The sequence below is a fragment of the Ochotona curzoniae genome, unplaced genomic scaffold (genome assembly GCF_017591425.1).
Source record: "Ochotona curzoniae isolate NIBS_2020 unplaced genomic scaffold, NIBS_Ocur_1.0 scaffold_3208, whole genome shotgun sequence".
NCBI classification, from domain to species: domain Eukaryota; kingdom Metazoa; phylum Chordata; class Mammalia; order Lagomorpha; family Ochotonidae; genus Ochotona; species Ochotona curzoniae.
Window position 1 is genome coordinate 5,389,370 of NW_024467106.1, and position 26,002 is coordinate 5,415,371.

The 26,002-nt window shown below is 57.2% G+C and overlaps 1 protein-coding gene across 2 annotated transcripts; it reads left to right on the forward strand.

Moving 5' to 3' along the window:
* On the forward strand, positions 1-25,634 carry ENG (endoglin). Of its 2 annotated transcripts, XM_040963277.1 has the most exons (16): positions 1-414; positions 7,594-7,745; positions 11,208-11,219; positions 16,597-16,734; positions 17,283-17,448; positions 17,961-18,126; positions 18,267-18,393; positions 18,710-18,884; positions 19,063-19,205; positions 22,587-22,724; positions 22,958-22,996; positions 23,150-23,266; positions 23,496-23,753; positions 24,254-24,298; positions 24,895-25,015; positions 25,126-25,634. In XM_040963277.1, the coding sequence occupies exons 1-16, from the start codon at positions 348-350 to the stop codon at positions 25,248-25,250; spliced, it is 1,989 nt and encodes a 662-aa protein (XP_040819211.1). In that variant the 5' UTR covers positions 1-347; the 3' UTR covers positions 25,251-25,634. The 2 variants fall into 2 exon arrangements, with proteins under 2 accessions (XP_040819211.1, XP_040819210.1); XM_040963276.1 differs by lacking the exon at positions 11,208-11,219 and having other exon boundaries at positions 16,579-16,734; positions 23,496-23,747; positions 24,254-24,305; positions 24,920-25,015.
* The last annotated feature ends 368 nt before the right edge of the window (positions 25,635-26,002 follow it).

Below are 26,002 nucleotides of genomic sequence, written 5' to 3' on the forward strand. Positions count from 1 at the left end.
ACTCCCTGCCGCCGCCACTGCTACCACTGCCGCCACTGCCGGTCATACCCCGGCCTCCATCTGCACCTGGGACCACCACGCCACTGCTGCTGCCGTCACCACTACCACCACCATCCCCAGCACCCCGGCAGCCCTCTCCTCCTCGCCACCGGCCAGCACCCTCCACCCAGCCCACTTCTCCTGAGCCCTCAGCCGCCACCCCAGAAGGCTGGAGCAGGGACGCCGCCGCTCCGGCCGCCTGCTCCCCTCGTGTCCCCGCGCGAGCCCACGCCGGTCCCGGCGCCCGCCCGCAGCCCTGCCCCTGGACACTGGATAAGGCCCAGCCCGCACAGCCTCAAGCGGACGGCATGGACCTCGGCACGCTCCCCCGGCTTGTGGCCCTGCTACTGGCCGTCTGCAACCTCAGCCCTGCAAGTAGGTGTTGGGGGGGACACGGGGTGGGGACAGAACTGGCCCCCAGCTGGTGCTTTCATAAGCTCATGCCCTAGCTGTGGGCCATGCTGGGGTCTCTGGGCAGTACCCACCTGTCCCTGGCTCCTGGTGCTGGGAACTTTCAGACTTCACGCTCTGAATGTCTGGGAAAACAGGAATATCTTCCTTATCTTGACCTCCCAGTGTGTCCACACTACCCCTGGAAACCTCAGGTCCTGCAATGCTGTGCAGCCTTGGGAAAGTCCACCCCCTCTTTGGGCCTTGAGTTGCCCAGCTAAGGGGTGTGTTGGGAGGTGCACCCATGCTGGGTTACTTCTTCACAGTGTGATCTTTGGGGACCTGTGGAGGCTGCGAGCAAAGGCTCCTGGGGCCCGGGAAGGCCATTGTGGGTGTTTTCTGTCACCTTCAACTCCCTCCTCCAACCCTTTGGGGCCTTGCCCGGTGCCTTCTGCTCCCCAAGAAGAATGTGGGTCAGGGTACAAGCCCAGGGTGGGGTCCTGGGGGCTTCTCCGGGGAATCTTTGTGTCTCAGAAACTGACCAGAAGAAAGAGGCCAGCTGCTCAAGGTAGGAGGTCTCAGAGCCACCAGCCAGCCCTGGAAACCCTTCATTCCACTGCCAGGGTCTCCCTCAGGGCTCTGCAGGGAGAGGCTGTAGCCTGGAGCCAGGCATGAGGGGCAGAAAGGTGTCGGTAGCAGCCTCGCCACTGCCTCAAGCCCCTAGACCAGGCCCCAGACATCCTCCCTGACCTGCTCAGCGGCTTAGCAGGGATTTGGCCCCAAACTGTAGGCTTCTCCTATGAATCCCCAAGTTGTCTCCCACCTGTGGCTCCCATCCCCCTGCCCCCCATTTCCTGCTGGGGATAAGTTCCCTCCTTTGGGTCTTTGAAAAAGATCCATGCGGGGTTTGGGGTCCGGTCTAACAGGCTGGAGGTCAGCAGTGACCAGGGCAGCAGGTGCCCACTGGTTGTCAGGGGGCCCGTTTTGCAGCCTGCTTTTCGCTCGCTCGCTCCTTGCTGTACACATGCCCAAAGTGCCCATGCCCAACTCCCAGCTCCCAGGTCCCAAGCCCAGGATCACGACCTGGTGCCTCCCCTCCCAGGAAGTGACAGCACACAGAATGAAACAATGAGGCAGTGCCCCAAGCTTAGGTATTTAGTATGTTTTATGTAGCTATCCAGTTTGTTTAACTGGAAGCTTGAGCAGCTCGGTCTATAGCTCCAGCTTTGAAAAAATCTAGGGGAAATGTTGTCTGTCTGATGCTGGAAGTAGGCAGCAGCCAGACCCAGCCAGCATACAGGGGTCGCAGGTTCAAGGGCACCAGCACTCCTCCCCCACCCGCCGCCCCCAAGCATCACTTGCCCAAGTCTAAAAATCCATGTGGTCATCAGTGCCATCCATGTGCCCCAGCAGGGGGCCCAGGACATAAGTCACAATGCAGTGGGTTATCCGTGTGGCCTGGCCAGGTCCGTAACAGCAAACAGCCAGAACGTGCACTGTGCATACAGAACATTCTAGAAGGACGAGCATCCATATGACTGCTCTCTAGGCTGGGGAGCTTCTGAGGGGGGTCCTCAGTAAGACCCACTCTTCTATGCCATGCTGGAAGTGTTTATTTCAGCATAAGCCTGTAGAAATGTTGAAAAAAGCAATTTATCCTGACTTGCGCAGTAAGAGCCTGTGAGGGTGTGACAGGTTGATGGGTCTGTGCCGTTTTTCTGGTTTCACTGGGTCATTTTCACCCAGGTGTGTCAACATTTTGGAGTCCTGGGTCCCAGGGCTTTCCTCAATATCTTGTGGACTCTAGAACCACTTTATTACAGTTCTGGAATGTTCTGTGCTTTAAATGTTCCACCATTTGCTTTGGGAATCCCTTATTGTGGAATATTTAGGTGGCTCCCCGCTTTGTTCTAGCTACAAATACTACCTTCATGCACGTTTTTTGGTCCATGCACCTTTTCCTGGATTGAAGATTAATTGCATTTGGATGGAGTCCCAGAAGCTGGGGGGCGGGGTGGGGGCCGGGGCCTCGTGGTCCGAGCTGGAAGGGCTGCGATGGAAGGGCGTTTCCTAAACGTGGATGCACATTTGCTACAGCCGTGGGTAGAGACATGACAGGGAGCTGCTGGCCATGGTGCGGGGGTGTGTATCTCACTGAAGAGGGGTCGGGGATGCAGGACAGTCTACAACCATCCACCTCCTCCAGGCTATCTTCTAGTCCCTGGGGACTGTGGCACTGTAAGCATGGACGCTGAGGGCACAGGGACAGGACTTGCTGGTGCTCACAGAGGAGTAACCCTAACCCTAACAGCCGAGCCAGATCTGGGGACACTGTGCCAGCCCCTGGTCACTGTGCCCAATTGACAGATGAGGGGATTGAGGCCCAGGACAGGAGACATGCAGATCCAACTCCGGACTCTCTGCCTGAAAACTCAGCTTCTTGTCTGCGCCGTTGCTTGTCCCCACCTAGCCCCCCATCTCCTAGCTCCTGCCCAGGTTTTGGGGTATCAAGCCTAGGGACTGAAGAAGGCCCCCTCAGCCAGGACTGAGTGGGTGACTGTGGGGTGCATCAAGGAGAATTACAAGCTGCCATTTCTTTAGCCTCTGGCCTATGGCAACCCGTGTACCTTATCAGCTGAGCTTATGCAAAGCCCTATGGAGCCATACACTGCCAGTCCCATTTTACAGATGTGGAGCTGGAGGAAGTAGCACAGCCTGAAGCAAGCAGCTGGCGGTAGAGCCGGTTAGGCCTGACCACTGCATGGCACTGCCACAATGGAGGGGACAAGGACCTGACCTGACCTCACCACAGGCCATCAGCCCCTTCCTTCGCCCTCAGAGAGGCCTCCCCCTCACAGCATGCCACTGTACCTTCTGCAGCTTTGGGCGTAATAACCATTGACCAGGTACTGTCCCATACCCAGGGGAGTAGCTATGGCCCGGGATGGTGGAGGGGCCTGCCGCAGGGCACCCAGCCAGTTAGAAGGAGGCTAGACAAACCCAGCCTACAGCAGTGTGTCCATGGGAGCTGGGTGACTGGGAGCCAGGATGATCAAGGCTTTTCCTGTCCTAGCACAGCACACTGTCCCCTGGTAGCTCAGACACGTGGTCCCTGCACAGCAACTTCCCCCGGCACGTGTGGTTTGAGCATACCCAGGCACTGATTTGTCCAAAGGAGGAGGAATGACTTTTCATGGGATTTTCTCACCAGGGTTTTGAAGGAGGAATAGAAGTCAGCTGGCTGGTTAGATGCCTGTTGGTGTGGTGAAAGGCAGAGGCAAGGGGCAAGGTGTGTTTGAGGCAGAAGTCTGCCTCTCTCCTGTTGACTTTAGAGTGTGTATGTCTGACAGCTGTGGCTAGCTCCTGGGCTAGCCCTGCTCCAGAGGAGCGTAGTATCCCACTGACCCCACAAGAAAGCTCTTAGAACTGCCCATTGTGCAGACAGTAACACTGAGGCACGACCATGGAGGTGGCAGGTTCAGGAATCTGTCTGATCCCTAGGGGAGCTGGGGCAGGTACGGGCAGATGCCTGGCTGGTAGGTGGCTCCCAAAGGAGAGGGGGCAGGCCTCTGGGCCAAAGAGGCTTCTCTGGGGCCTCAGGAGAGTGCCCCATGCCACTGCACGCCAGCTGCTCTGGGTATCAGGCACATGCCCAGACTCCTTCATCATACAGGCACAGAGGGTGGTTTAGCGTCCCCAGCTGCTATGGCAACTGCCCAGCTCCCCTCACTCCTGTTCCCCACCCCAGGGCTCCCATTTTCCTCCCTGGTGTTTGCCCATCAGCTGTGATATCTGAGCCTGCAGGTAGGGAAACTGAGGCCCAGCCAGGATCAGCTCAAGGTCATGTCCTCTGGGGCAGAGACTGGAATTTGGCCCAGGCCGCCTGGCTCCAGAGTTGCCTTCCTCAGACTGACCTGGCCACTTGGAAAGTCCCAGGGGATCCGCGTGCTCCCAGGAGAGGAAGAAGGAGGCGGCTCCGGGGCTCTCACTCCAGGGACCAGGTCACCCAAGCCCCTGGTGGCGCCTCGTCCACTCCTCCGGTCCCGGGAGGCCCAGGCCTTCTCCTTGGTGCCAGGGGATTGTTTTCAGCTGGGGTTGGGCCCGCCTTGGGCTGCTGGAGACAGGTCCCCCGGCGGCCCGGCGTCACTCTCCCTCCCGTCTCCCCATTCTCGTCTGCAAGGGTGGGGGTGGCCTGGAGCGAAAAGGCCCCAAAATAAATGGACCTCTTATCTGATCTTCCAGCCTGGCTGTTATCTGATCATTACATAATAGTCAGGCCTTCTCTCTGGCCTGGCTGGCTGACAGCATGGAGGAGGTGGCCCTGGGTACCCGGCACTCTGGGAGGAACTAGGGTTCCTGGAAGTCCTGGGAGGGGACAGGGAAAGTTCCAAGAGAAACTAGAGGTACCGTGTGGGTCTGCAGGCCAAAGCACGGGTCAAGTGGGGAGAGGTGGGTTCCAGGCCTGGCGCACGAGTGGCATGGGCATGGCCCAGCCTTAGTCTTTTTTTTTTCTAAGTATTTATTTATTTTTATTGGAAAGGCAGGTTTACAGAGAGAAGGAGAGACAGAAAGATCTTCCATCCACTGGTTCACTCCGCGAGTGGCCACAACAAACGGAGTTGAGCCAATTTGAAGCCAGAGACCAGGGGCTTCTTCTGGGTCTTCCACACAGATGCAAAGTCCTAAGGCTCTGGGCCGTCTTCCACTGGTTTCCCAGGCCACAAGCATACAGCTGGAAGGGAAGTGGAGCAGCCAGGACATGAACTAGTACCGGCTAAGATTTAGCCACTAGGCTACTGTGCTGGGCCCACAGGCTCAGTCTGCTCACCTGCATTGTAGGAGCATGGGCTGATAGTGGTCAAGAAATCTCAATTCCCAGAGAAGATGAAGTGCTGGTTGGTCGGGATGAGACAGGGGCAGATGGTGTAGCCCCTGGATCTTTAGGAATCTGGGGGACCCGTATCACTTTGTCCCCAAGGTCTCTTACTTGGTGGCTGCCCTGTCCCATCACGTCACCTTGGACTGTGTCTGAAGTCTGCTACCAAATGATGAGAAAAAGAGTCCCGCCCTGTCCCGTGCTGTCCTCTGAAGGCCTCCGTGGGGGTGAGCACCCTCCGTTGATTGTCACTTCATAGGCACTTCATTGCCCACTGGGGGCAATCAGTTCCCAAGATGCCCCCTCCGGTCTTGAGCGCTGGCCTGCGTGGGGAGTGGGTGCTGCCTGGTTCTGGGGTTGCTGCTCAGACCCAAAGCACCAGCTTGCCAGACCCTCGGGAGGCCCCGGGCATGCTCAGGATAACAAGCCATAGGCACCTGTCCATAGGGGCCTGCTTGTCCCCAGAAGGCAGCTGGCACCCCAGGGAGGCTCCCCACCTCTCTGATCTCCAGGGTGCCTGGACCCACAGGGTGCGACCAGGTGGGAGAGAGGCCCTGTAGGCATCAGGCAGCCGACCTGGGGCCTTGGGGCAGGGACCGCCTCTCTGGCCGCCACCTCCAAGCTGGCGTCGGCTGGACGCGTGGCCCGGCCCTCCGCGCCCATCTTTGATCTCGAAGAAAACAGGAAGTGAGCGCGACAAGATGGAGACACAAACTTCCAAACAGTCTCTCCCCTTCCCTGTCCCCCTCCCGCCCTCGCCGCCGAGGCACATTCCTTGGGATGAGGTGTAGGGACCTCATTTCCTCTTCCTCCTCTGTGGCTCAGGGTGAAATTCCATTGCCTTCCCTCAGGACCCGGCTTCCTGGCGGCCCAGGGCAGGCTCTTGGGCCTCCAGCAGCCGCCTCCCTCCTCGCGGCCGCCCTCTCAGCTCAGTCCAGCCCTCGGTCCTCTGGCCCTGGGGTCGGGACACACTCAGCCACCCTGAGCCTGATCTGCCTTCCACCCCCTCTACCCCTCCCAAGGAACCTGCTTTTGTGGTCTGCATGCAAACCCTGCCCCACACTTGGGGTTGCCTGATGCCACAAACACACATACGAGAACCCAAAAAAGTTATAATCCCAGAGAAACAACACAGCTTTCTGAATGACAAGGGGGGGGGGCTGGTGCATTATGTAGGATCATTCATTCACAGAGAGACAGAATCTTCCACCTGCTGGTTCACTCTGCAAATAGTCGCAATGGCAGGCCGAGCCAAAGCCAGGAGCCTGGAACTCCATCCGGGTCTCCCACTTGAGCAGCAGAAACGCAAGCACTTGGACTATCTTCTGCCACTTTCTCCGGTGCAGTAGCAGGGAGATGGGTCAGAAGTAGAGCAGGAGCCCAGTGTCATAGTTCAACTGGCTAATCCTCCACCGCCAAGCACCAGGATCCCATAGGGCACCAGTTAATGTCCTGACTGCTCCATTTCCCCATCCAGCTCCCTGCTGGTAACCTAGAAAAGCAGGAGAGGTTGGTCCTGAACCCACATGGGAGACCCAGAAGAAACTTCTAACTTCAGATCAGTTCAGTTCCAGCTGTTGGCAGTCATTCGAGGAGTGAACCAGTGGACGGAAAATCTTTCAATCTCTCCGCTTTGTAAAAAAAAAAAAAAAAAAAAGTGGAGTAGCCGGGACTCGAACTAGTGCTTATATAAAATGCCAACATCACATGGTACGCAAACCTGCTGTACCTCAACAGCAGGACCCAACATACTCCTCTTGTTTTGTTTAATTGTTTGCTTAAGCTGTATTCATTTCCATTGGAGAAAGAAGGAGAGACAGAAAGATCTTCCATCCGCTGGTTCACTCCCCAGCTGAACTGATGCAAAGCCCGGAGCTTCCTCCAGGTCTTCCATGTGGGCTCAGGGGCCCAAGGCCTTGAGCCATCCTCGACTACTTTCCCAGGCAAACAGGGAGCTGGAAGGGAAGTGGATTAACTAGAATATGAACCGGCACCCATAAGGGATCCCAGCGCACGCGAAGCGAAGACTAAACTGCTGCCCTGGGCCTAGCACACTCCTCTTGTATCTGAAGTTCTGGCTTAACTGGGTGGCTTGTTGTTCACTAGTCAACCTTGTACCTTTTGCTCCATGACCCTGGACAAGGGGCTTTTCCTCTTTGAGCCTCAGCTTCTCCATCTGTGGAATGGTTATAATGCTCCCCACCTCGCAGGGTAGCTGACCTTGGCGGGAGGCAGGGTGACAGCCACAACCCTGAACTCACCCAGCTCTCTGACACCTCTCCCTGCAGGCCTCGCAGAAACCGCCCGCTGTGACCTGGAACCCGTGGATGCCGACAGAGGCCAGGTGACATACACCACCAGCCAGGTGTCCGAGGGCTGCGTGGCTGAGACTTCCAGCGCTAGCCTCGAAGTTCATGTCCTCTTCCTGGAGTTCCCAACCGTGAGTGTGCCCTGTGGTGAGGGGGCAGGAGGGCCCGGGGGGGGGGTGCCGACTGGAGGAGAGATGACAGGTATATTCCACCCCAGGGCTCCTCCCCTGAGAGTGACGTGGGCATCTCCTGGGGCCCATGAGGGACGGTGTGTCTGTGGCCGAGCCTGGGGCTGTGGCAAGTCTTCCGGAAGCCCCTGCAAGCCACAGGTAGCGAGGGCTGCCTCTGGGACACCTGTGTGCCCCCTCCTCCCTCATCCCAGAGCTCCACGTCAGTGCCTCCTCTCCCAGGCCGGCAGGTGGCTAAGTTGTGACTAACTCTGGGCCTTTAGTGACGACTCAACATTTATTAAGCACTCCTTGTGTACTGAATCCTGGACCAGGACCTACTGTGTGTGTCGAGAGTGAAGCCCCTGGGCAGAGAAGGCTTCCTGAGGGACCAGCTGCCAGGGTCCCTGCTGCAGACCCCACCTCTCAGACGAGGGAGCAGAGGCTGAGCTCGGGAGAGCAGAGCCAGGCCAGCTGTCACAGCACCTCTGCAGGGAACACTAGAGCCAGGCTGCTGGCCACCTGACTCCTCGGGAGCCCTCTGGGCTCAGGCAGCCAGGGGCCTTTCCCCGGGGTGGGGAAAGGAAGCCACACGTGTCCAAGAGTGATTTCCTGGTGTCCGTTTGGGGGTCAACGGGTGGCCAACCTGTCCCCCAGAACTGTTGGGTTGTGCAGCGATAAGAAGTCGCCTAGACCACCAGTATCAGGGATGCCTGCCCACCGCCAAGGCTGTGGCCTCCGATAACCCCCAAGCCACAGATAGCACCGAATGCATTCATGTGCTTTGCATTAAGACTCCTTCATGTTTGGCAATGGCATGCAAAAGGAAATTGGCTTCTCTGGGTCCACGTGGCTTGTCCTGATGCTGAGGAATGCCCCAAAGGTGATCATGTCTTATTGGGTCACAGTCAGAGAAAGCACCCGCACCCTGCACCTAGTCAAGGGTGCAGGTGATTGGTCTCAGGGCACACAGGGCATGAGGCAGAGCTTCCTGACAAAGGCTCAGTAACTGAAGAGGTATCAAAGAGAGCAGGTGCAGAGCCAGGGAGGTGACCACGGCTCAGCCAGCATGGGGCAGGATGCACGGTCCACCTCAAAGCAGGTCTGCAGATACAAGAGGCCCCTAGCCGCAGTAAGGAGCTCGGTCTTTGTCCTGCGAGCAAGCACAGTTGACGGCTAGGGTTTTAGGGCTGTGCCTGGTGCCACCGCACCTCCTATCCTATTCAGAGAGCCTCTCGGATGTGCCCTGTCCCTCCCAGAGAACTCAGTCTGCACAACATGCGACTTTAGTTCAAGGAGCTAGACAGCCAGGGTGTTTGTTGGAGGAGGTAGTAGAGGGAGCTCAGAGGGGGTGGGGCAGCCCTAGCAGGGTCATGGCCAGAACCCCTGTCGGGCTGGGAAGGCACAGGCAGAATCTTCCACCCACTGTCCTGTACACGCTTTGCTGGGAGCTCACCCAGTAGTCAGAGCAGCAGCAGGGCCTGGCCCGGAGCTGGACATACACACCGCTGGCTGTAAGGACCACTGCATAACAATGTGCAGATGGACTGGTGGCTGAGTGGCGCGGAGCTAAGAACACCAGTTCTAGCCAAGAAGCTGCTCGGGCGACGTATGTCCCATCTTGGCCTTCCCTGAGCCGAGTCCCGGCCTTGACTCTCAAGGCTAGCTTCCTGCTCCTGTGCTGAAGGCAGCAGGTGACAGATGAAGTCCTTGCTTGGGTCCCTGCCACCCACGTGGGAGACCTGGATTGGGTCCCAGGCTCCTGGCCCAGCCCTGGCTGATGCAGGCACAGATGTCCCTATAGGCAGCCACACACGAGTTGTCCCTGAAGTTGTCACTTCTGAGCAGATGGGCAGGGGACATGAATCCAGTCTTGGAGACACCAACCCTCCTGGAACTGGGCTTCCCCGAGAAGTTCCTGGCCTCCTTGTAACCCCAGAGAGCCTCCCACTGTGACCCATGAAGAACCCATGCAGTCCTGGGGCAGCATCTTCTGCCCCCGAGACAGCCCCCAACAAGAGGGTCCAGGGCCCAGCAGTCCCTACTCCACCAGCACCGGGCCCCGTGTCAGTTCCGCAGCCAACATGCTGTGCTGGACATTGAGGTTGCAGAGAGAAAGAGGGCAGGGCACCACCCTGGAATACCCCCCACCCTGGAATACCCCCCACCCTTTCCCTGCACAGCTCAGGAAGCCAGGGGATGGCCCTCGGAGCCTGCCCTGGAATCAGAAATGGAGGGCACGTGTAGAGGTTTGTGGGGACAAGATGGCCAGCATTGAACGTGGAGGGAAGACTTGCTGGGGGCAAGGTTTCCAGTCTAAAACAAAGAGAGGGAGGGGCCAAGTGCATCCCAGGTGTTGAACATTGCATCCCCAAAGGCTAGGGGATGAGAGACCTGGATTGGTGACTGCAATGCAATGACAGCCATCCCAACAGCCAGCCTGCCCCCTCTCCGCCCTCAGCTGCCTGCGTCAGTCCCTGGCATGGAGAAATGGAGAAAGAGCCTTCCAGCTCATCCCCGCCTTGTTTCGGAGCCCTCAGATTTCCCGTCGGTGGCAGCTAGGAAGCAACACTTGGGGCGAGGGGGCGGGGGCGGGGGGGGTGGCGTATGTAGGGGTGGTCCACAAGCAGCCAAGGGTCCCCGAAGGGCAGGACGGAGCCTGGATTCCGGGAGAGGGCCCCGGGGTCACATCCTGACCCGTGGAGACAGGAAGCCGGCCTGGTGTCGGCGCTGAGCTGCTGTCTTCCTAACAGGCGGGCGGGCCAGGGCTGGGGCAGCCGCTGATTCACCCCGCTCCCGGCACTCCCCACCCACCCCTGTCGCTGACTCACGCCTGGCCTGGCCGCAACGCAGGCGAGGTTGCAAAGCAGAGGGGAAGCTGGAGGGGACCTTGCGTGCCCCCAAACCCTCCTGGAAACCCTAAGGGCTGTGGAAGGCAGTGTAGTCCACCTATCCGGTCAGAGTAGACGGTTTGGAGGGTCTTAGTGCGTTTGATCTTCCAGACCCTGCTCTGGCGTCCCCGGGATCTTTGGAGCTCGTCCTTGTAACGTCCTCTAGGAGGCGCACTGCAAAGCAAATGTGAGCCCCCCTGCACTGTCAGGAAGGGGAGGCTGCTGCTGGGGTGAGGAGTGGTGGGGGCAGGGGGAGAGGAAAGCTTGGGCGTCTAGCCTGGGCGTACCCGGCAGTTACACACCATGGCTGTGCTTGGCAGGGCTGGGGCTGGGGGCTGCCACTGCGTTCCAGGCGCAAGTGTGTGTGGCCCTGTACTGGCTACCTGTCCATCTCCTTTGCTCACCACCTGTGTCTGGTCATTTGGGGGTGATTTTGTTTTGGTCTCATCCAAGTTCCTGGGAACAGTTAGGGCTCTGCAACCGGGAGAGTAAATGAGTTGAGAGGCTGGGAAAGCTTGGGCTGACTGTCTAGTAGCATCCGAGCCAGGTAGGAGCCCTGGCTATTGTCCCTGGGCCCAAGACCCAGCTTCCCGGATACTAAAGGCCCAGGATGGGGACTGGGAGCCACACAATCCCTCCCAGTCATCACTGTGCCCATCCCACCCTGCACACACTGGCACCCAGGGAGGGAACACCATGGGGGAGGGCCTAAGAGAGGTAAATCTCGGGTCCCCCATGCCACCCACATCTAACCCCAGCCACGGGCTCCTCCTCTAGCCAGTGTGCAGTGGCAGCTGGAGGTAAGGACAGCCAGGCTGCTACCATGCACAGTCGTCCCTCAGTGTCCACAGACACCAGTTCCAGGACACCCCAGGGCACCAACATCTGCGGAGATGCAGGACCCTCCCGTGGAAGGGTGCGTGTCACAGCTGCCAGGCTGTGAGTGTAGGAAAGTCGGCACAGGCTCAGTACATAGACAACTTTAATTTTTTTTTTTAAATTTTGATTTTTGATGACTTTTACGTAGTTGATTAGGGTGATGCGTGTCAAGGGCTACATGAGGGTGGGTGAGATCATAATTTCCACGTTCTCTTCTTTTCCTTCCTGTATCTGAGGAAAGGAGGGAGACAAGGAGAGAAGCAACACCCAGCCTCCCAAACACCCTTGCACCCCAGGACACCACTCCAGGGTCCCCAGTGTGGGGTGTGCTCTGAGGGTCCTGCTCATGAGGTTTCGATAGTTCAGCAGTTCCGAATCACTGCTGATCTCGCCACTCCAAGAACAATGAAATCTCCAGAATCCACTGGCTGACACAGTCCGCTGTAGAGTCTCCGTTTGCCTAGGAGGCTCACTGACAACACATGGCTAGGGTAGTTGATCAATTTGTTCTGTCCTGTTATGGTGCCAGGTGTCCTCCGCAGACTCCAATGGACTGCTGTGTCCTCCATATGCACCTGGATATGCTGTCCACTATTTTTTTAATGATCAGTTATTTTTATTGGAAAGGCAGATTTACAGAGAGAAGGAGAGAGAGTTTCCATCCACTGATTCACTCTAAAAAATGGCCACAATAGCCAGAGCTGAGCTAATCTGTTTATTTATTTATTTATTCTTATTTTTGAAATTTATTGTACAATTCTGTATAGTCTGGGATTCCCCTCCCCCCAATTTCCACCCCCAGATTGACTTTCCCATAGTGTCACAACTCTTCATAAAGAGTCACAATTCCATCAGTCTGTTAAGTGTGCCCCAACATTGCTGGTACAGACAATGTCAGACAGTCCGTCATCCTATTGCCTAGATATATCCAACACTTTCATTGGGAGTCCAGCTGAGCCAGTCTGAAGCCAGCAGCCGGGAGCTTCCTTCAGGTCTCCTACAAAGATGCAGGGCTCCAACCACTTAGGCCTTTTCTGCTGCTTTCCCAGATTGTAAGCTGGGAGCTGGAAAGGAGGTGGGGCTACGGGAACTAGAAATGGTACCCATATGGGATGTGGGCACTGCAAGGTGGAAGACTAGCCTGTTGAGCCATCATGCCGACCCCAATTTTTGTTTTGAATATTCCTGATCTACAACTGGTTCATTGGCAGCCCCAAAACTAGAGGCCAGAGAGCTAACTGGGCTTGGCTGCCCTGAGGGGCTGCTTTGTGGACAGACTTGCAGCAAGCCCTCTAAAGTCAGTCAGGTGCACTCAGTGTTCAGCCCATTGTCCAGATTAGCAAACCAAGGTCTGGCCAGAACCAGGGACTGAGCTGCTTCTGAGTTCAGGTCTGCTGGGCTTTGTCCCTTCCATGCCCCTGCCCTGATTTGACTGAAGTCTGCCAGGGTAGACAGAGGGGGCGCTGGCCCTGGGAGGGCAGGCTCCACTCTGGGAAGAATTGCTGGAAATGGCTTTCTATTAGCGGCTACGAGTGCTTGGGGCCTCGTCACTGAAATCCCCGTGGCTCACCACTGACATCGGGACCAACAATGGCCTCTGTGGGACACAGGTGTAAAAATAGAAACTGGACTCTCGCCCACCAGCCTGGCGGGGGGCAGACCCAGGCTGGCTCCCAGAATCCCACTGAGGGGTGGGAGTCTTTCTCTGTGGGTGAGTTAGGACCATGGCCATGGAAACACTGGTCATGGAAACCCTGGCTGAGTTTTTCGGGCCACAGGGCCAGCCTTGGCCCAGCCCAGGGGTTCAGACCACCTTCCCGCCCCTGCCCCGTGTGTTTCTACACTGCCATGGGATTGCCTCAGCTCCCAGAAGTCCCTGCAAGAAAGGGCTTGGTGACGACTGGGGAGGAGGGCTGGATTTCTGAGCTCAGCGTGGCGGCAGACGACCGGAAGCTGCTGCCCCCGGATGCCCTCACCCCGGTGTGACCAGGCCCTGACCTCTACTTCCCTTTCTTCACTTCCTTGTTCCAGACCCCCTGCCTGCCGCATGGGTTCCCGACCCCATGGCAGCCCCATTTCCCAGATGAGAACTTGGAGGCTTAGAGGTGTAGGGGCTGGTGGAGGAGCAATCTAGGAGGGAGGCGGAGTCCAGGGCAGTCTGGGTGAGCTGTGGGTTCCACCTGAACACCAGACCAACATGCATGGGCTTCCAGCGTGGCCACCCTCTTGGGCCTTTACATTCACCTCTGTAAAATGGGAGAGCAACATGCTTGCTATGGCCAGACAGTGCAAGCAGAATACTCAGTTTGTGGTCCAGCACAGAGTCAGGTGGACACAATACTTAGGACACTTCATGGCTCTTGAACGGCTTGACGAGATGAAATCCACCCGCCATAGGTGAATCAAGTGAGTTTGAGTACATACGCAGAGTTGTGCAACCACATTCGATTGCTTGCACCAATGGTAGGAGCAAAGCCTGGGTCAAGTTGCTTTCCTGACGTGCATCTTGTGTTACCATGGTGACAAACACAGTCCGGGAACATGGAACTTAGACGTGGCTTTCACACTATAACAAAACAGGGTGTGGAGATTTCTCTTTGAAGTGTTTAGGATGCATGTTTTATTGCAGATCGTTTATTTGGAAAGCGGAGTTGCAGAGAAAGAGTGGGGGCAGTGCCAGAGAGATTTTCCATCTGCTGGTTCACTCCCTACTTGGCCAAAATGGCTCATGCAGGAGCCAGGAGCCTTGCACTCCATCTGGACTTCTGCCATCAGTGCAAGGACCCAAGCACTTGAGCCATTCTCTGCTGCCTTCCCAGGTGCGTTAGCACGGAGCTGGATGGGAAGTGGAGCAGCCAAGATTTGACCTGGAACCAATGTAGGCTGTCAGCATTGCAGATGATGGCTTAACTCACTGTGCCACAATGTAGTCTCCTAACTCACATATATATTTTTCTAAAGATTTATTTATTTATACTGGAAAGGCATAATTCCAGAGAGAAGGAGACAGAAAAGAAGATCTACCATCTGCAGCCTCACTCCCCAAATGACCACAACTACCAGATCTGAGCTGATCCAAAGCCAAGAGTCAAGAACTTCTTCTGGGTCTCCCACATGGGTGCAGCCTGCCCAAGGCACTGGGTATCTTCTGCTGCTTTCCCAGGCCACAAGCAGGGAGCTAGATGGGGCACAAACCAGCACTCATACAGGAGATGCTGGCACTTAGAAGTGGATAATTAGCTAGTTCAGCCATTGCATTGGCCCCAAATTGCATATTTTTAAAAACAATGAAAAAGGATCTGGTATCATAGCAACAGAAGGTGGAACTGTCACCTGCAGCATCTTGTCCCATGTAGGGGCCGCTTCCAAACCCAACCCAGCTCCCTGTCAACAGCCTGGGAAAGACAGAGGAAGATGGACCACTGTTGGGCCCTGGCACCAATGTGGGAGCCCCAGATGGAGCTCCTGGTTCCTAACTTTGGCCTAGATAAGCCTTGGCCATTGCAGCCATCTGGAGAATGGACCAGTGGATAGGAGTTCTCTCTTTGTCTCTCTGTTTCTCTCTCTCTCTCTCTTTTTCCCCTCTCTTTCTATAGCTCTGATGCCCAGATAAATGAGATTTCTTTAAATAAAATGAGAAAACAGGCTAGTTGGAAAATCAGACGTTATAAATTCATTACAGTATCCTTTGAAAATGTGAACTTGTTCAAATGTTAATCTGAACTCCGCCATTCTACTACAAATGAGCATGAAAGTCATTATTTTAAGCTCCCCGACCTGAATGGCCCTGCAGAGTAAGCAGACAACCTCGGGGGAACACTGACACGAATCGGTGTGATTTTTCTTGTTTCGGCTTTAAGAGCAAACAATGAATGCGGGAAGTCCCTGGGCTGCCATGCCATCTCTGGCCGTGGAGCATCAATTCGGGAATGAGCAGGTGGCGGTGAGAAGCTGCCCCTGAAAACTTCCTACTCGCTTCTTCCCCTCTCAGTGGGCCCTCTGATGGGTGCGGCCTGTATTCCCTCTGCTGCCTCTGGGGATAAGCCAGGGGCCAGGTGTGGTGGCCAAGTGGGTTAAGCCACAGTTTGCAATGCAGCATCCCATAGCCAAGCACTGGTTAAAATCCCAGATGCTCTCTTTCCAATTCAGCTCCTTGCTAATGTGCCTGGGAAAGCAGCAGAGGAGGGTCCAAGTCCTTGGGCCCCTGCCATTCAGTGGGGGACTTGGCTGGGATCCCAGGCTCTTGATGTCAACCTTGTCCAGTGTGGGAGTAAACCAGCAAGTGGAAGATCTCTCTCTCTCTCTCTTTCTCTCTCTCTCCTGTCACTCTGCCTTTCAAACAAAACAAAACAAAAAAGAAAGTATGGGGAAGGACAGTGGGGAGACATCCAGATCCTAGGACCCCACTAACTTTCTGTGTGATCCTGCCTAAGTCAGCCCACCTCCCCGGGATCAGGTCCCTCATCTGTGAGTGGGAGCAACAGGACGGCTGCCGCCAAGGTCCTCGTGAGCGGCTTGGTGCCAGGCTGGCCTGGGTGTGGAGCTGTCCTCAGGAAACATGGCAAATGCACCCATGGCTGCTGCATGCAAACTGGCAGGGTGGGTGCTGTGACCCAGGCCACAAGCACGCTCACCTGCCCTGTAGCAAAACAATAGTATTAAGCCAGCAGTTAAAAAAAAAAAAAAAAAAAGGCTGCTTGTGCGTTTTAGAATAGAAATGCAATTAGGATCATTGATTGCAGAGCAGGAGGCCAGAGGGTCACCTGGACAGCTAGCACGGGTGCAGGGACACTGGGCACTCCCTGAGCTACACAGCTGCCTAGAGGCCTCGCACACATTGGAGGGGCTCCTGGGAAACAATAACCTGAACTTGAACCTGAACTTGGACGTGCGGGGCCAATCACCTTCCCTGCTTTAGGCTGTGGGAGACAAGGGCGGACTTGCCACAGGGAGCCAGCAGGTTGCGTACCATCCTCAGCCTGTGAGTGGCTGACTCATCCACGGATGTGTGTCTCTCCCTGTCCCAGACCCGAGAGCTGTCAAAGTTGGAGCTCACTCTGCAAGCCCCCGCGCTGAACGGCTCCCAGCCCCGTCAGGTGCTCCTGGTCCTGGGCACGAGCAAGAAAAGCAAAAGCATCTTCGTGCAGCTCCAGGCCCCCGGGATCCCATTGCACGTGGCCTACGTGAGTGTCACCCACAACCCCAAGCTGAGGTATCTGTGCTGTTTCTCCCTGGGGCCCTGACCAACGGAACTTGGAGGGCAACAGGTTAGAAGAAGCGCTGACCCTTTTTGTGTCCACCTGTCCAGTGGGACCATAGCCCCCAGTGTAATCTGACTGAGAAGTCTCAAGACCCATAGCTGGAAATGCAGGTTCAAGTGCGGTCGGAATGGCGGGGAGGGAAACAAACTCGTGGCTGCAAATGGGCTCGGCCGGGACGTCTATTCCATGTTCTGTTCTAAGAACTGCTCGAATGGACATAGCCTGCATAGCTAACAAAAGCTCAAGTTCAACTGTCAGAGGCATCCAGTAGGGAGAGAGGGAGGGGAAAAATGAGCAGGGACCTTCAGCTTGGCCTCCTCGGTGGGGAGGGGTCCCAGATGTGAGCACCTGCGGTTCACAGCGGGTTCACAGCGGGAGAATGGGGGGTGGAGCAGGGCTCAAGGCTGAAGAAGAAAGGCAGGAACGGAGGGGGAGCGGGGAGGGGGACAGCTTTCGCCATGTCTCCCCAGAACCCGGACCAGATCATCTTCCACACAACTGAAGGAATCAACACCACACAGATCCCATCCTTCAGCAGCACGAACCAAGCCCTTGACTGGGCGCTCACCTGGGGCCCCATCACCTCGGTTGCCCAGCTTGATGACCCCCGCAGCATCCTGCTCCACCTGGGTCCAGGTCAGCCTCCCCCATCAGTGGCTGTTGGCTTAGCCCTCTGTCCTGGCCCTTCCCTGAGGCTGAGCCACTCAGTACCCAAGGGGGACATGAGTTGCCTCGGTTTACTCTCCCCTGCAGGTCGGGTAGGGTAGGGGTGACTTTTCCAGCCAACAGGAAACCCCAGGAAGAGCTGGTTCCTTGTGGGAAAACAGCTGGGTCACCGTGTGCCAAGTTCTGAGCTGAGCACCCGGGAACCCTGGGCAAGGGCCATGTGCACAGAAGGCACCAAGCGTGGGCATCCTGGGAGGGGAGGCTATCAGGCTGAGCTTACCCTGTACATCCCCATGGTTAGGCCTATGTGGACAGGAGAGGAGACAGAACCGTAAGAGAGAGCAGCCTAGCGAGCAGGCAGGTGTAAGCCCGGGTCCTCCAACGCTCCCCTGCCCCAAACCGTGCTGGCGCCATCCTCGCCCGCCCCTGCAGCAGGCCGTGGGCGAGGGGGGCCCGAGGCTGATGCGTGTCTGTCTCTGCAGCCCCAGGCTCCCCTGCCGTTTGCGTGCCTGAGTCCCCCCAGGACATGGGTCACACGCTTGAATGGCAGCCCCAGGCCTCTGCCCCGGTCTTCGGCTGCCGCTTCCAAGATGTGGCCGGTCACAAGGAGGCGCACATCCTACGTGTCCTGCCGGGCCCCAAGGCCGGGTAAGCAGGCCCGCCGGCGCCCCAGCCCCGGCCCTGCACAAGGCTGGCGGGGTTGGGGGCTACCCCACCCAACCTCGCCCCGGTCCCAGCATCCCGCGGCCGCGGCCCCCGCAGTGACGCCGCCGCTTCTGTCGCTGCAGCCCACGCACAGTGACGGTGCAGGTGGAGCTGAGTTGCACATCCAGGGACCCGGCCGCGGTGCTCATCCTGCAGGGTCCACCTGACGTGACCTGGCTCATCGATGCCAACCACAACGTCCAGCTCTTGGTGAGCCTGGCTCTGCCCCCAGACGGAAAATCCAAGCATCCCCTCCCCACCTCCACCTTGCTATCTAAGGCAGTACCATCCCTCGCCCTGGACCCCTGCACATGATGGGTCCCTCCACCCATACAGTGTTCCTGCTTTCTCCTTCAAGGCCTCCTCCTCCAGGAAGTCTTCCCTGATCTCTTAGAGAGCCCCTTAAATGGCAGGTGGAGACAGCGGGAGGAGGAAGAGCAGGAGCTCGGCCCAGGCCCATCCCCTTCCCTCACTGAGTCCCTGACTTCATCCCTTGATGCCTTGTTGTCTTTCTGCGTCCCATCAGACCACCGGGGAATACTCCTTCAAGATCTTCCCTGACAAGACCATCAAGGGCTTCGTGCTCCCAGACACTCCCCAGGGCCTACTGGGGCAGGCCCAGAAACTCAATGTTAGCACCGTCGCATCCTTCGTGGAACTCCCTCTGGCCAGGGTCATCTCGCTGCAGGCCTCCAGCTGCGGTGAGCCCCGGCCCCTGCCCTCCTTGGGGTCCGTGGCCACAGTGTCTTTGTCACATCCATTCATCTCTCTGAACCCCTGGGACACTAAGGGGCCAGCCATGGGGGTCTGAGTCCCTGTGACCAAGCACACCCACTGAAAACCACTCCCCTAAACTCCCCCGCCTCTGCTACCCCACAGATGGTGGGCCCCAGACCTCACCTGCACCCGAGCCGACCACCCCTCCCAAGAACACGTGCAGCCCGGAACTGCTCATGTCGCTGCTGCAGCTGAGGTGTACCGATGACGTCATGACCCTGGTGCTCAAGAAGGATCTTGTCCAGGTAAAGGCACAGCCACCCTCTGCGGCTCGGGCTCCACTCCAGCAGAGGGGTGTCCCGGCCCAGACCTGGGACATCCTCAGCAAGCCTGAGCTTTCTTCCCATGGAACCAGGGCCAGGAACAGTGCCTGCTTCAAGGGGGCCCTTCCCCGGGGTCTGCCAGCTCAGTACGCTCTAGCCATGGCAAAGGGAGCCAAGTGATCGGCCTGTACCACCACTGCTTCTACAGTCTGGATTCAGCCAAACGCAGCTAGAAAAGAACTAGAAGGGGGAAAATGTGCACGTGCTTTGGCCATGGGCAGCCCCTTGTTCTTGTCACCATGCCCCTAAACAGTGCAGTGTGCTACCTCTCCACACAGGCAGGAACGCCGCATGATCTAGAGGCTACTTCCACTGTGCCGGAGGGAACCCAAGCACATGGGCATTGTGGTGCCCACTGCAGGACGGCCACTGAGGATGGCAGTGGCCTCGCAGGCACCTGCTGTCACACAGCGGCAGGACATCCCCATCTCCACCCCAGGGACGGTGGCTGGCGGCCGTCGGGGCCTTTCTTTGTGGTGTGCTCTCTGCGTGCCCTTCCTGTATCCGCGGCGTCACAGTGCTCGCATTCCTTTGTCTCCTGCTAGTCCACTTAGCGTATTTTTAGAACCCTGACGTCTGTGGCCCACGCTGTGTTGTTCGTGAGTATGGGTTGGTCTGTCGTGTCCGCAGTGGGCTCCTCCGCCCATGTGGCACATTCAGAATGTCTCCAGTTCTGTGATACTCCAAGTATGCAGAAAATGCCATGGTGGGCAAGGCTGTTCTGTGGGGGGATTGCTTTCTCTCTCTTCCAATATTTATTATTTTAATCTAAGAGATTTTACAGAGGAAAAAGGAGAGAGAGCTCTTCCATCCACTGATTCACTCCCCAAACGGCTATAGTGACCAGAGCTGAACTGACCTGAAGCCAGGAGCTTCTTCCGGGTCTGCTATGCAAATGCAGGGTCCCAAGCACATGGGCTGTCTTCTGCTGCTTCGCTCGTCCATAAACAGGGAGCTGGGTCAGAAGTGGAGCAACTGGGACGTGAAGCGGCATCTGTGAGATGCTGAGACTCGCAAGAGTAGGATCAGTCTGTCGGGCCAATGAGCTGGCCCCAGGGGTTGCTTTCTTAGGCAGGAGCCCCCAGAGTGAAGTCCAGAGGGGTTCACTTCTCCCTGGTCATGTATGACAGTACCTCTGCCACTCGCTTTCCCTACAGACTCACATTTTTTTAGTCAAAAGCAAAGCCTCTGCCCAGGTCAGATGAACCATGACATTCTGTTCCTGTTCGCCTGACTGGTCTTGAGCTGGGAGTGACCATGACCTTGGCGCCACACCAGCAATGATGACCTAAGTCTCTTTGTCACTGGGGCTTGGTGTTTTTCTTGATGTTTTTGATAAGTTTGGCTTTTTTTTTTTTTTTAACATAAAAGGGGGAAAAAAAAAACCCCATGGCCTTTGTCCATGTTTTTCCCTGCTGTGTTATGCTTCGTTGCAGGATGGCCCCGGTAGTCTCTCGCTCTTTTGAGTATTACTAAACGGAATGAGCTAGAGCTGGAGTGGCACCGTGGCTTAAGCCACCACTTGGGACGCCTGCAGCTCGTGCCAGCTTGGGATCCAGTCTCACACCTTGGCATTCCCATCCAGCTGCTACTTCTTTTTAAGATTTATTCATTTTTCTTAGACAGATTTACAGAAAAGAGAGAAAGATCTTCCATCTGTTGATTTACTCCCTAAGTGGCTGCAGTGCTGGAGCTGAGCTGATTCTAAGCCAGGAGCCAGGAGCTTCTTCCAGGTCTCCCACATGGGTGCAGCATCTCAGGGCTTTGGGTAATTCTTCTACTGCTTTCCCAGGTCACTAGCAAAGAGCTAGTGGAGCAGCCAGGACACAAACCAGTATCTATGTGGGATGCTGGCCCTTGTGAGGGGAGGATTATTCAGTTGAGCCATTGTGCCCCTCCCACCACCACACTACCATCCAGCTTTCTGCTGGAGCGCCTTGGAGGCAGCACGCAATGGCTCCAGTGTTGGGTCTTTGCCACCTGTGTGGGAGACCTGGATTAAATTCCTGGCTGTTGGTTCTGGCCTCATTCAGCCCAGTGCTGTGGGCATTTGGAAAACCATTTTCTCCCACTCTCACTCTGTCTTAAAAAACAAAACAAACCAAAACAAAAAACCCTGTCAGACCTCTGCTAAGTCATCCATGACACTGAACTCTGAGTAAATCCACAGGAAAGCAAAGCGTGGGACAACACTCCAGGTCCCTGGTTCACACATCGCTGGTTTTGGCTGAGACTTCTGCTAGGCAGACAGGCCAGGTGTGTTCAGAAATAAATGAGCGAGAGAAGTAACACTTGGGGGAATGCAGGACCCTCATGCCTGCACAAGCTGCAGGTCAGACCCAGACTGCAACTGCAGAGGCGGCCGCCAGCCTGCAGGGGCAGAAGCAGGGCGGGGTGCACAAAAGGCCGCTGGTGGCGCATGCAGTGTCAAGAGCAGTGCGACGTCACGTGTTCAGGTACAAAGGAAAAACACCCATCTCCCTATGAACACTTTCCCTAACACAAAGGGTCTGCACACTCCCCCCCAAACCAGGGTGCCCTCCCACAATGGCTGCATTCCAAGGTCCCTGGAGCCCCATCCAAGTCCTTCATATGGGCAGTAGCAACCTAGGGTAGCTTTCCAGAGGAGTGACTCCAAGAGAACCAGAATCAGGGGAACCTTCTAGAGTAGTCTTCATGACTCTTTTTTAAAAAAATTTTTTTAAAGATTTATTTTATTTTTATTGGAAAGGCAGATATGCAGAGAGGAGAGACAGAGAGGAAGATCTTCTGTCCGATGATTCACTCCCCAAGTGAGCGCAACGGCTGATGCTATGCCGATCCGAAGCCAGGAGCCTCTTCCTGGTCTCCCACAAGGATGCAGGGTCCCAAAGATTTGGACTGTCCTCGACTGCTTTCCCAGGCCACAGGCAGGGAGCTGGATGGGAAGCGGGGCTGCCGGGATTAGAACCGGCGCCCATATGGGATCCCGGGCGTGCAAGGCAAGGACCTTAACCACTGTGCCATCGCGCCGGGCCCTTGCATGACTCTTAATCTCTGAGATTCTTCTCAAGTTTGATTCTAATGAAAACAGGTTGCCAAATTCTGACTTACCACCTGTTTTTCATTTTTAAATAAAGTTTTATTGGGATACAGCTGCACCCATCTGTTTACACACTGTCCATGGTGGCTTGTGCCTATGACAGCAAACCAAGTCATGACAATAACAGCCACATGGCCTGCAAGGCCTCAAATGGCTGGATGTAGAATCCTGACCATGCCTGTGCTGACCTGTGCCGGCCTCCTGTTTTCCACCCACCACAGGCCCTGCAGTGTACCATTCTGAGCCTCACCTTTGGGGACCCCAGCTGCCAGGCTGAGGACAGCGAGGACCAGCTGGTCCTGCACAGCCCCTACTCACGCTGCGGCATGGTTGTGACCGGCAGCATGGTCAGCAATGAGGTGAGGACTGGGTCTGCCCCCACACCACCACCACCCAGTGGCTCCCCCAGGCTCCAGGCCAAGGTGGTCTCTGGAAGAGCAGACTGTGGTGCACTTTCTAGCAGGAACATAAGCTCCCAGTTGGGCTATCAGCTGACCCAGTCTCTCCATCCCTAAAATGGGTGTATTGGCTGGGCCAGCCTCCAGGGTTCTTCCTGGCTCTGACCAGCAGCTCCTTGGTTCTGTCCCCACAGGTGGTTGTCCACGTCCTGTCGGGCTTGTCACCACAGCGGGTGAGAATCATGGTCCCTTGTACTAACACACCTGGCCCAGGGTTTGCTGCTGCCTGAGCTGGGCTGCACCCCGGCTCCCACCCACTCCCCCTGCCAGAGGCTTCCTGGCTGGTACCGCCCAGCCTGACCGAGGGTCCTGCCTCCCGCCCATAGAAAACCGTACAATGCTTCAACTCAAAAGGGCTCGCTGTGCAGCTGGGCCTCTACCTCAACCAGCATTTCATCCAAGCCTCCAATACCATTAAGCTGGAGCAGCAGGGTTTCGTGCAGGTACTGGGCTTGCCTTGCCCCTCCTGGGCCTTCTGGGTGCCCTTCCTCCTCTTTCTGCCCAGCATATGGGGAGAGTCAGCCTGAGCGGGGAGTGAGGTCGTGGCATGGCTTGGCTGGTGGCCTTGTTGTCACAGGCTCCAGGCAGTCATCACTGCATGTGAGCCATGGCCCAGGGCTTGGGCTCACTGCCCACTCGCCCATACTTCGTACCCCTTGCCTGCCTGCACAGGTGAGCCTGACCCCACCCGTCCCTGAGCTCGCATTGCAGCTGGACAGCTGCCATCTGGACCTGGGATCCGAGGCGGAAAAGGTGGAGCTGATCCAGGCCGGGGCCCCCAAGGGCAGCTGTGTGAACCTGCTGTCCTCGAGTGCTGTTGGCCAGCAGCGCTTCAACTTTCTCCTCCGCGTGAACATGGTGCCCACACCCAAGTCTGGGACCCTCAGCTGCTCTGTGACGCTGCGGCCCAAGAGCTGGTCCCAGGTGCGTGCAGCTTGGGGATGGCCCAGCTTCTGTAGGGGCTTCTGGGTCTGGGATTTGCACACAGGGATGTGGCCATCCAGAGGGACATGGAAACAGGTGGCAAGGAGCAGATTCATGGTCAGGCGCTTGTCCACCCTATGGCCTTCTGCGGGGGCTGCTGGGTCTGGGGCTTTGAGAGCAAATCTGTTATTCTTTATCCTCCCAATGACCCATCCATCCACCCATCCATCCATTCATCCAACCCCTCCTCTTCCTTCCATGTATTCATTCATCCACTCACATTGGGACAAAGGTCCCAAATCTGGCTTTGGTGCATGTGCTGCCCAGGGTGAGGGGGGCTCCTCCAGCACCTGCAGCAAACCAGCTGGTGGCTGCCAGTCCCTTCCATGACACGGCTTGGCCAGGGCTGATTGTAGGTCCCCAGCCAGAAGCTCCAGGCTGCTGGCTGGCTGCAGGGCTGGGAATCAGCCTGGAAGGGTGTGCCATACCTCTCCTCTGCCCCACAGGAGATCCACAGGACTGTATCCACCCACTTCAGCATCAGTTCCGACGTGCCTGGTGAGTGCCGCCCCTTCCCCCTACCCGTGGGCTTTGGTGGCTGAAGTCGGACTGGGAGATGCCTGGGCCTCCAGCAAAGGGATTTCAAGGACAGCAGCCTGGGAAGAGGGGCAAGAGAAGTCCCCCTATGCACAGGATGGAGGCCCTTGCCCACAGCTCCCAGTGGCCTCGGACACCCAATCCAGTGCTCTGCTGGGTCCTTGGGGCTGCTGGTTGACCCAGCTAAGAGGCTGGGGCCTCCCAGGGCAACCTGGGGCAGGGGAGGGAGGGAAGGTTGCATGCTTGGCCCACCCTGAGGTTCCCAGGATGGAGGCAGCTGTTTAGCCCAATGTCCTGCAGCCAGCCACCCTGTTAGCTCCCCTGGGGCCCTTACAGTGGGGGCTAAGGCTTCACCTGCCATCCATCCCGAGCATGCGAGTATCCTTGTCTCCAGTTCGGGACCAAGAAATCAGGACTAATAATCCCATTGCACAGATGGGAAGCCAGAGGCCCAGGGAGTGATTGGCTGGCTCAGAACCACACCACACGTGCTGAGCAGCACAACAGGGGTGGGGCAGTGCTGGGCTGGGCAGAGCTGCAGCGCTGACAGATGGCCCTGTCTTGTTTCTGCAAAGGCCTCAACCTGCCCGCCGTACTGGGCATCACCTTCGGCGCCTTCCTCATCGGAGCCCTGCTCACCGCTGCGCTCTGGTACATCTACTCGCACACGCGTGAGTATCCCGAGGCACCCCCTTCTCTGGGGGAGCCCGGCAAAGCCGAGGAGGCAGTCAGGAGCCTGCCCGGGGCGGGCCCTGACCGCTGCCCCTGCCACTGCCCGCAGGTCCGCACGGCAAGCGGGAGCCCGTGGTGACGGTGGCCGGCCCGACCTCCTCGGAGAGCAGCAGCACCAACCACAGCATCGGCAGCACGCAGAGCACGCCCTGCTCCACCAGCAGCATGGCCTAGCGCCTGACCCTGGGGCCACCGGCCAGCCTGTGCCCGGCAGATGGCAGCTGCTGCCGGCTGGCAGCCACAGCCAGGAGCTCACCTCCTTCTCTAGGGCCTGCTGCCAATGGGGACACTGCTGCCCTGGAGCCCTGAGGGGTCCCCCAGGCCACTCTACAGAACCTTCCGACCCAGTGGCTCTGGGATGCAGCTGTCCAGGACCACAGAGAGACAGGTCACCGTCCCGACTGTCCACATCGCTGTAGAAACGCAAGGCCCATCTGTGCTGATGCAGCCCCTGCTCTGGGTGCCTGGGTTGCACACAGACGCAACCCTGCCCAACCAGGCCCCCGCACCTCTCCACGGGTGAGAGGGGACCTGGCCTGGAGCCCGCTGGGTCCCCACGCAGCAGCCTCCACACTTGAAGCAGAGGAAGCAGAAGCCCAGGGCGACTGGCCTGGGAGACCAGTCGGTGGCAAGAACAGTTTGTGTGTGTGTGTGGGAGCAGGGATCCAGCAGTCCTGGCACACCCCCGACCCCATGGGAGGTGCCAAGATGCTCATCCTGCATCCAACCCTGTATATTCATCCCCAATAAATTAGACATTGAAACCAGTGTTGGGCTGGGAGAAGGGGAGGGGTGGGGAAGGGCCCGGCAGGGGTGGGGGCTCTACCAGCGACCTCTGCTTGCTGCTCCCTGGGCAGCACATCCCAGGACTACAGCTGCAACATCCATTCATGAGTGAATGCAGTCCTTGCTAGCTCCGGCATCTG

Coding starts and splice junctions, on each gene's coding strand:
- ENG (XM_040963277.1), top strand. CDS start 348: ATGGACCTCGGCACGCTCCCCCGGCTTGTGGCCCTGCTACTGGCCGTC. Junction 415..7,593: donor CTGCAACCTCAGCCCTGCAA/GTAGGTGTTGGG, acceptor CTCTCCCTGCAG/GCCTCGCAGAAACCGCCCGC. Junction 17,449..17,960: donor CCTGCTCCACCTGGGTCCAG/GTCAGCCTCCCC, acceptor CTGTCTCTGCAG/CCCCAGGCTCCCCTGCCGTT.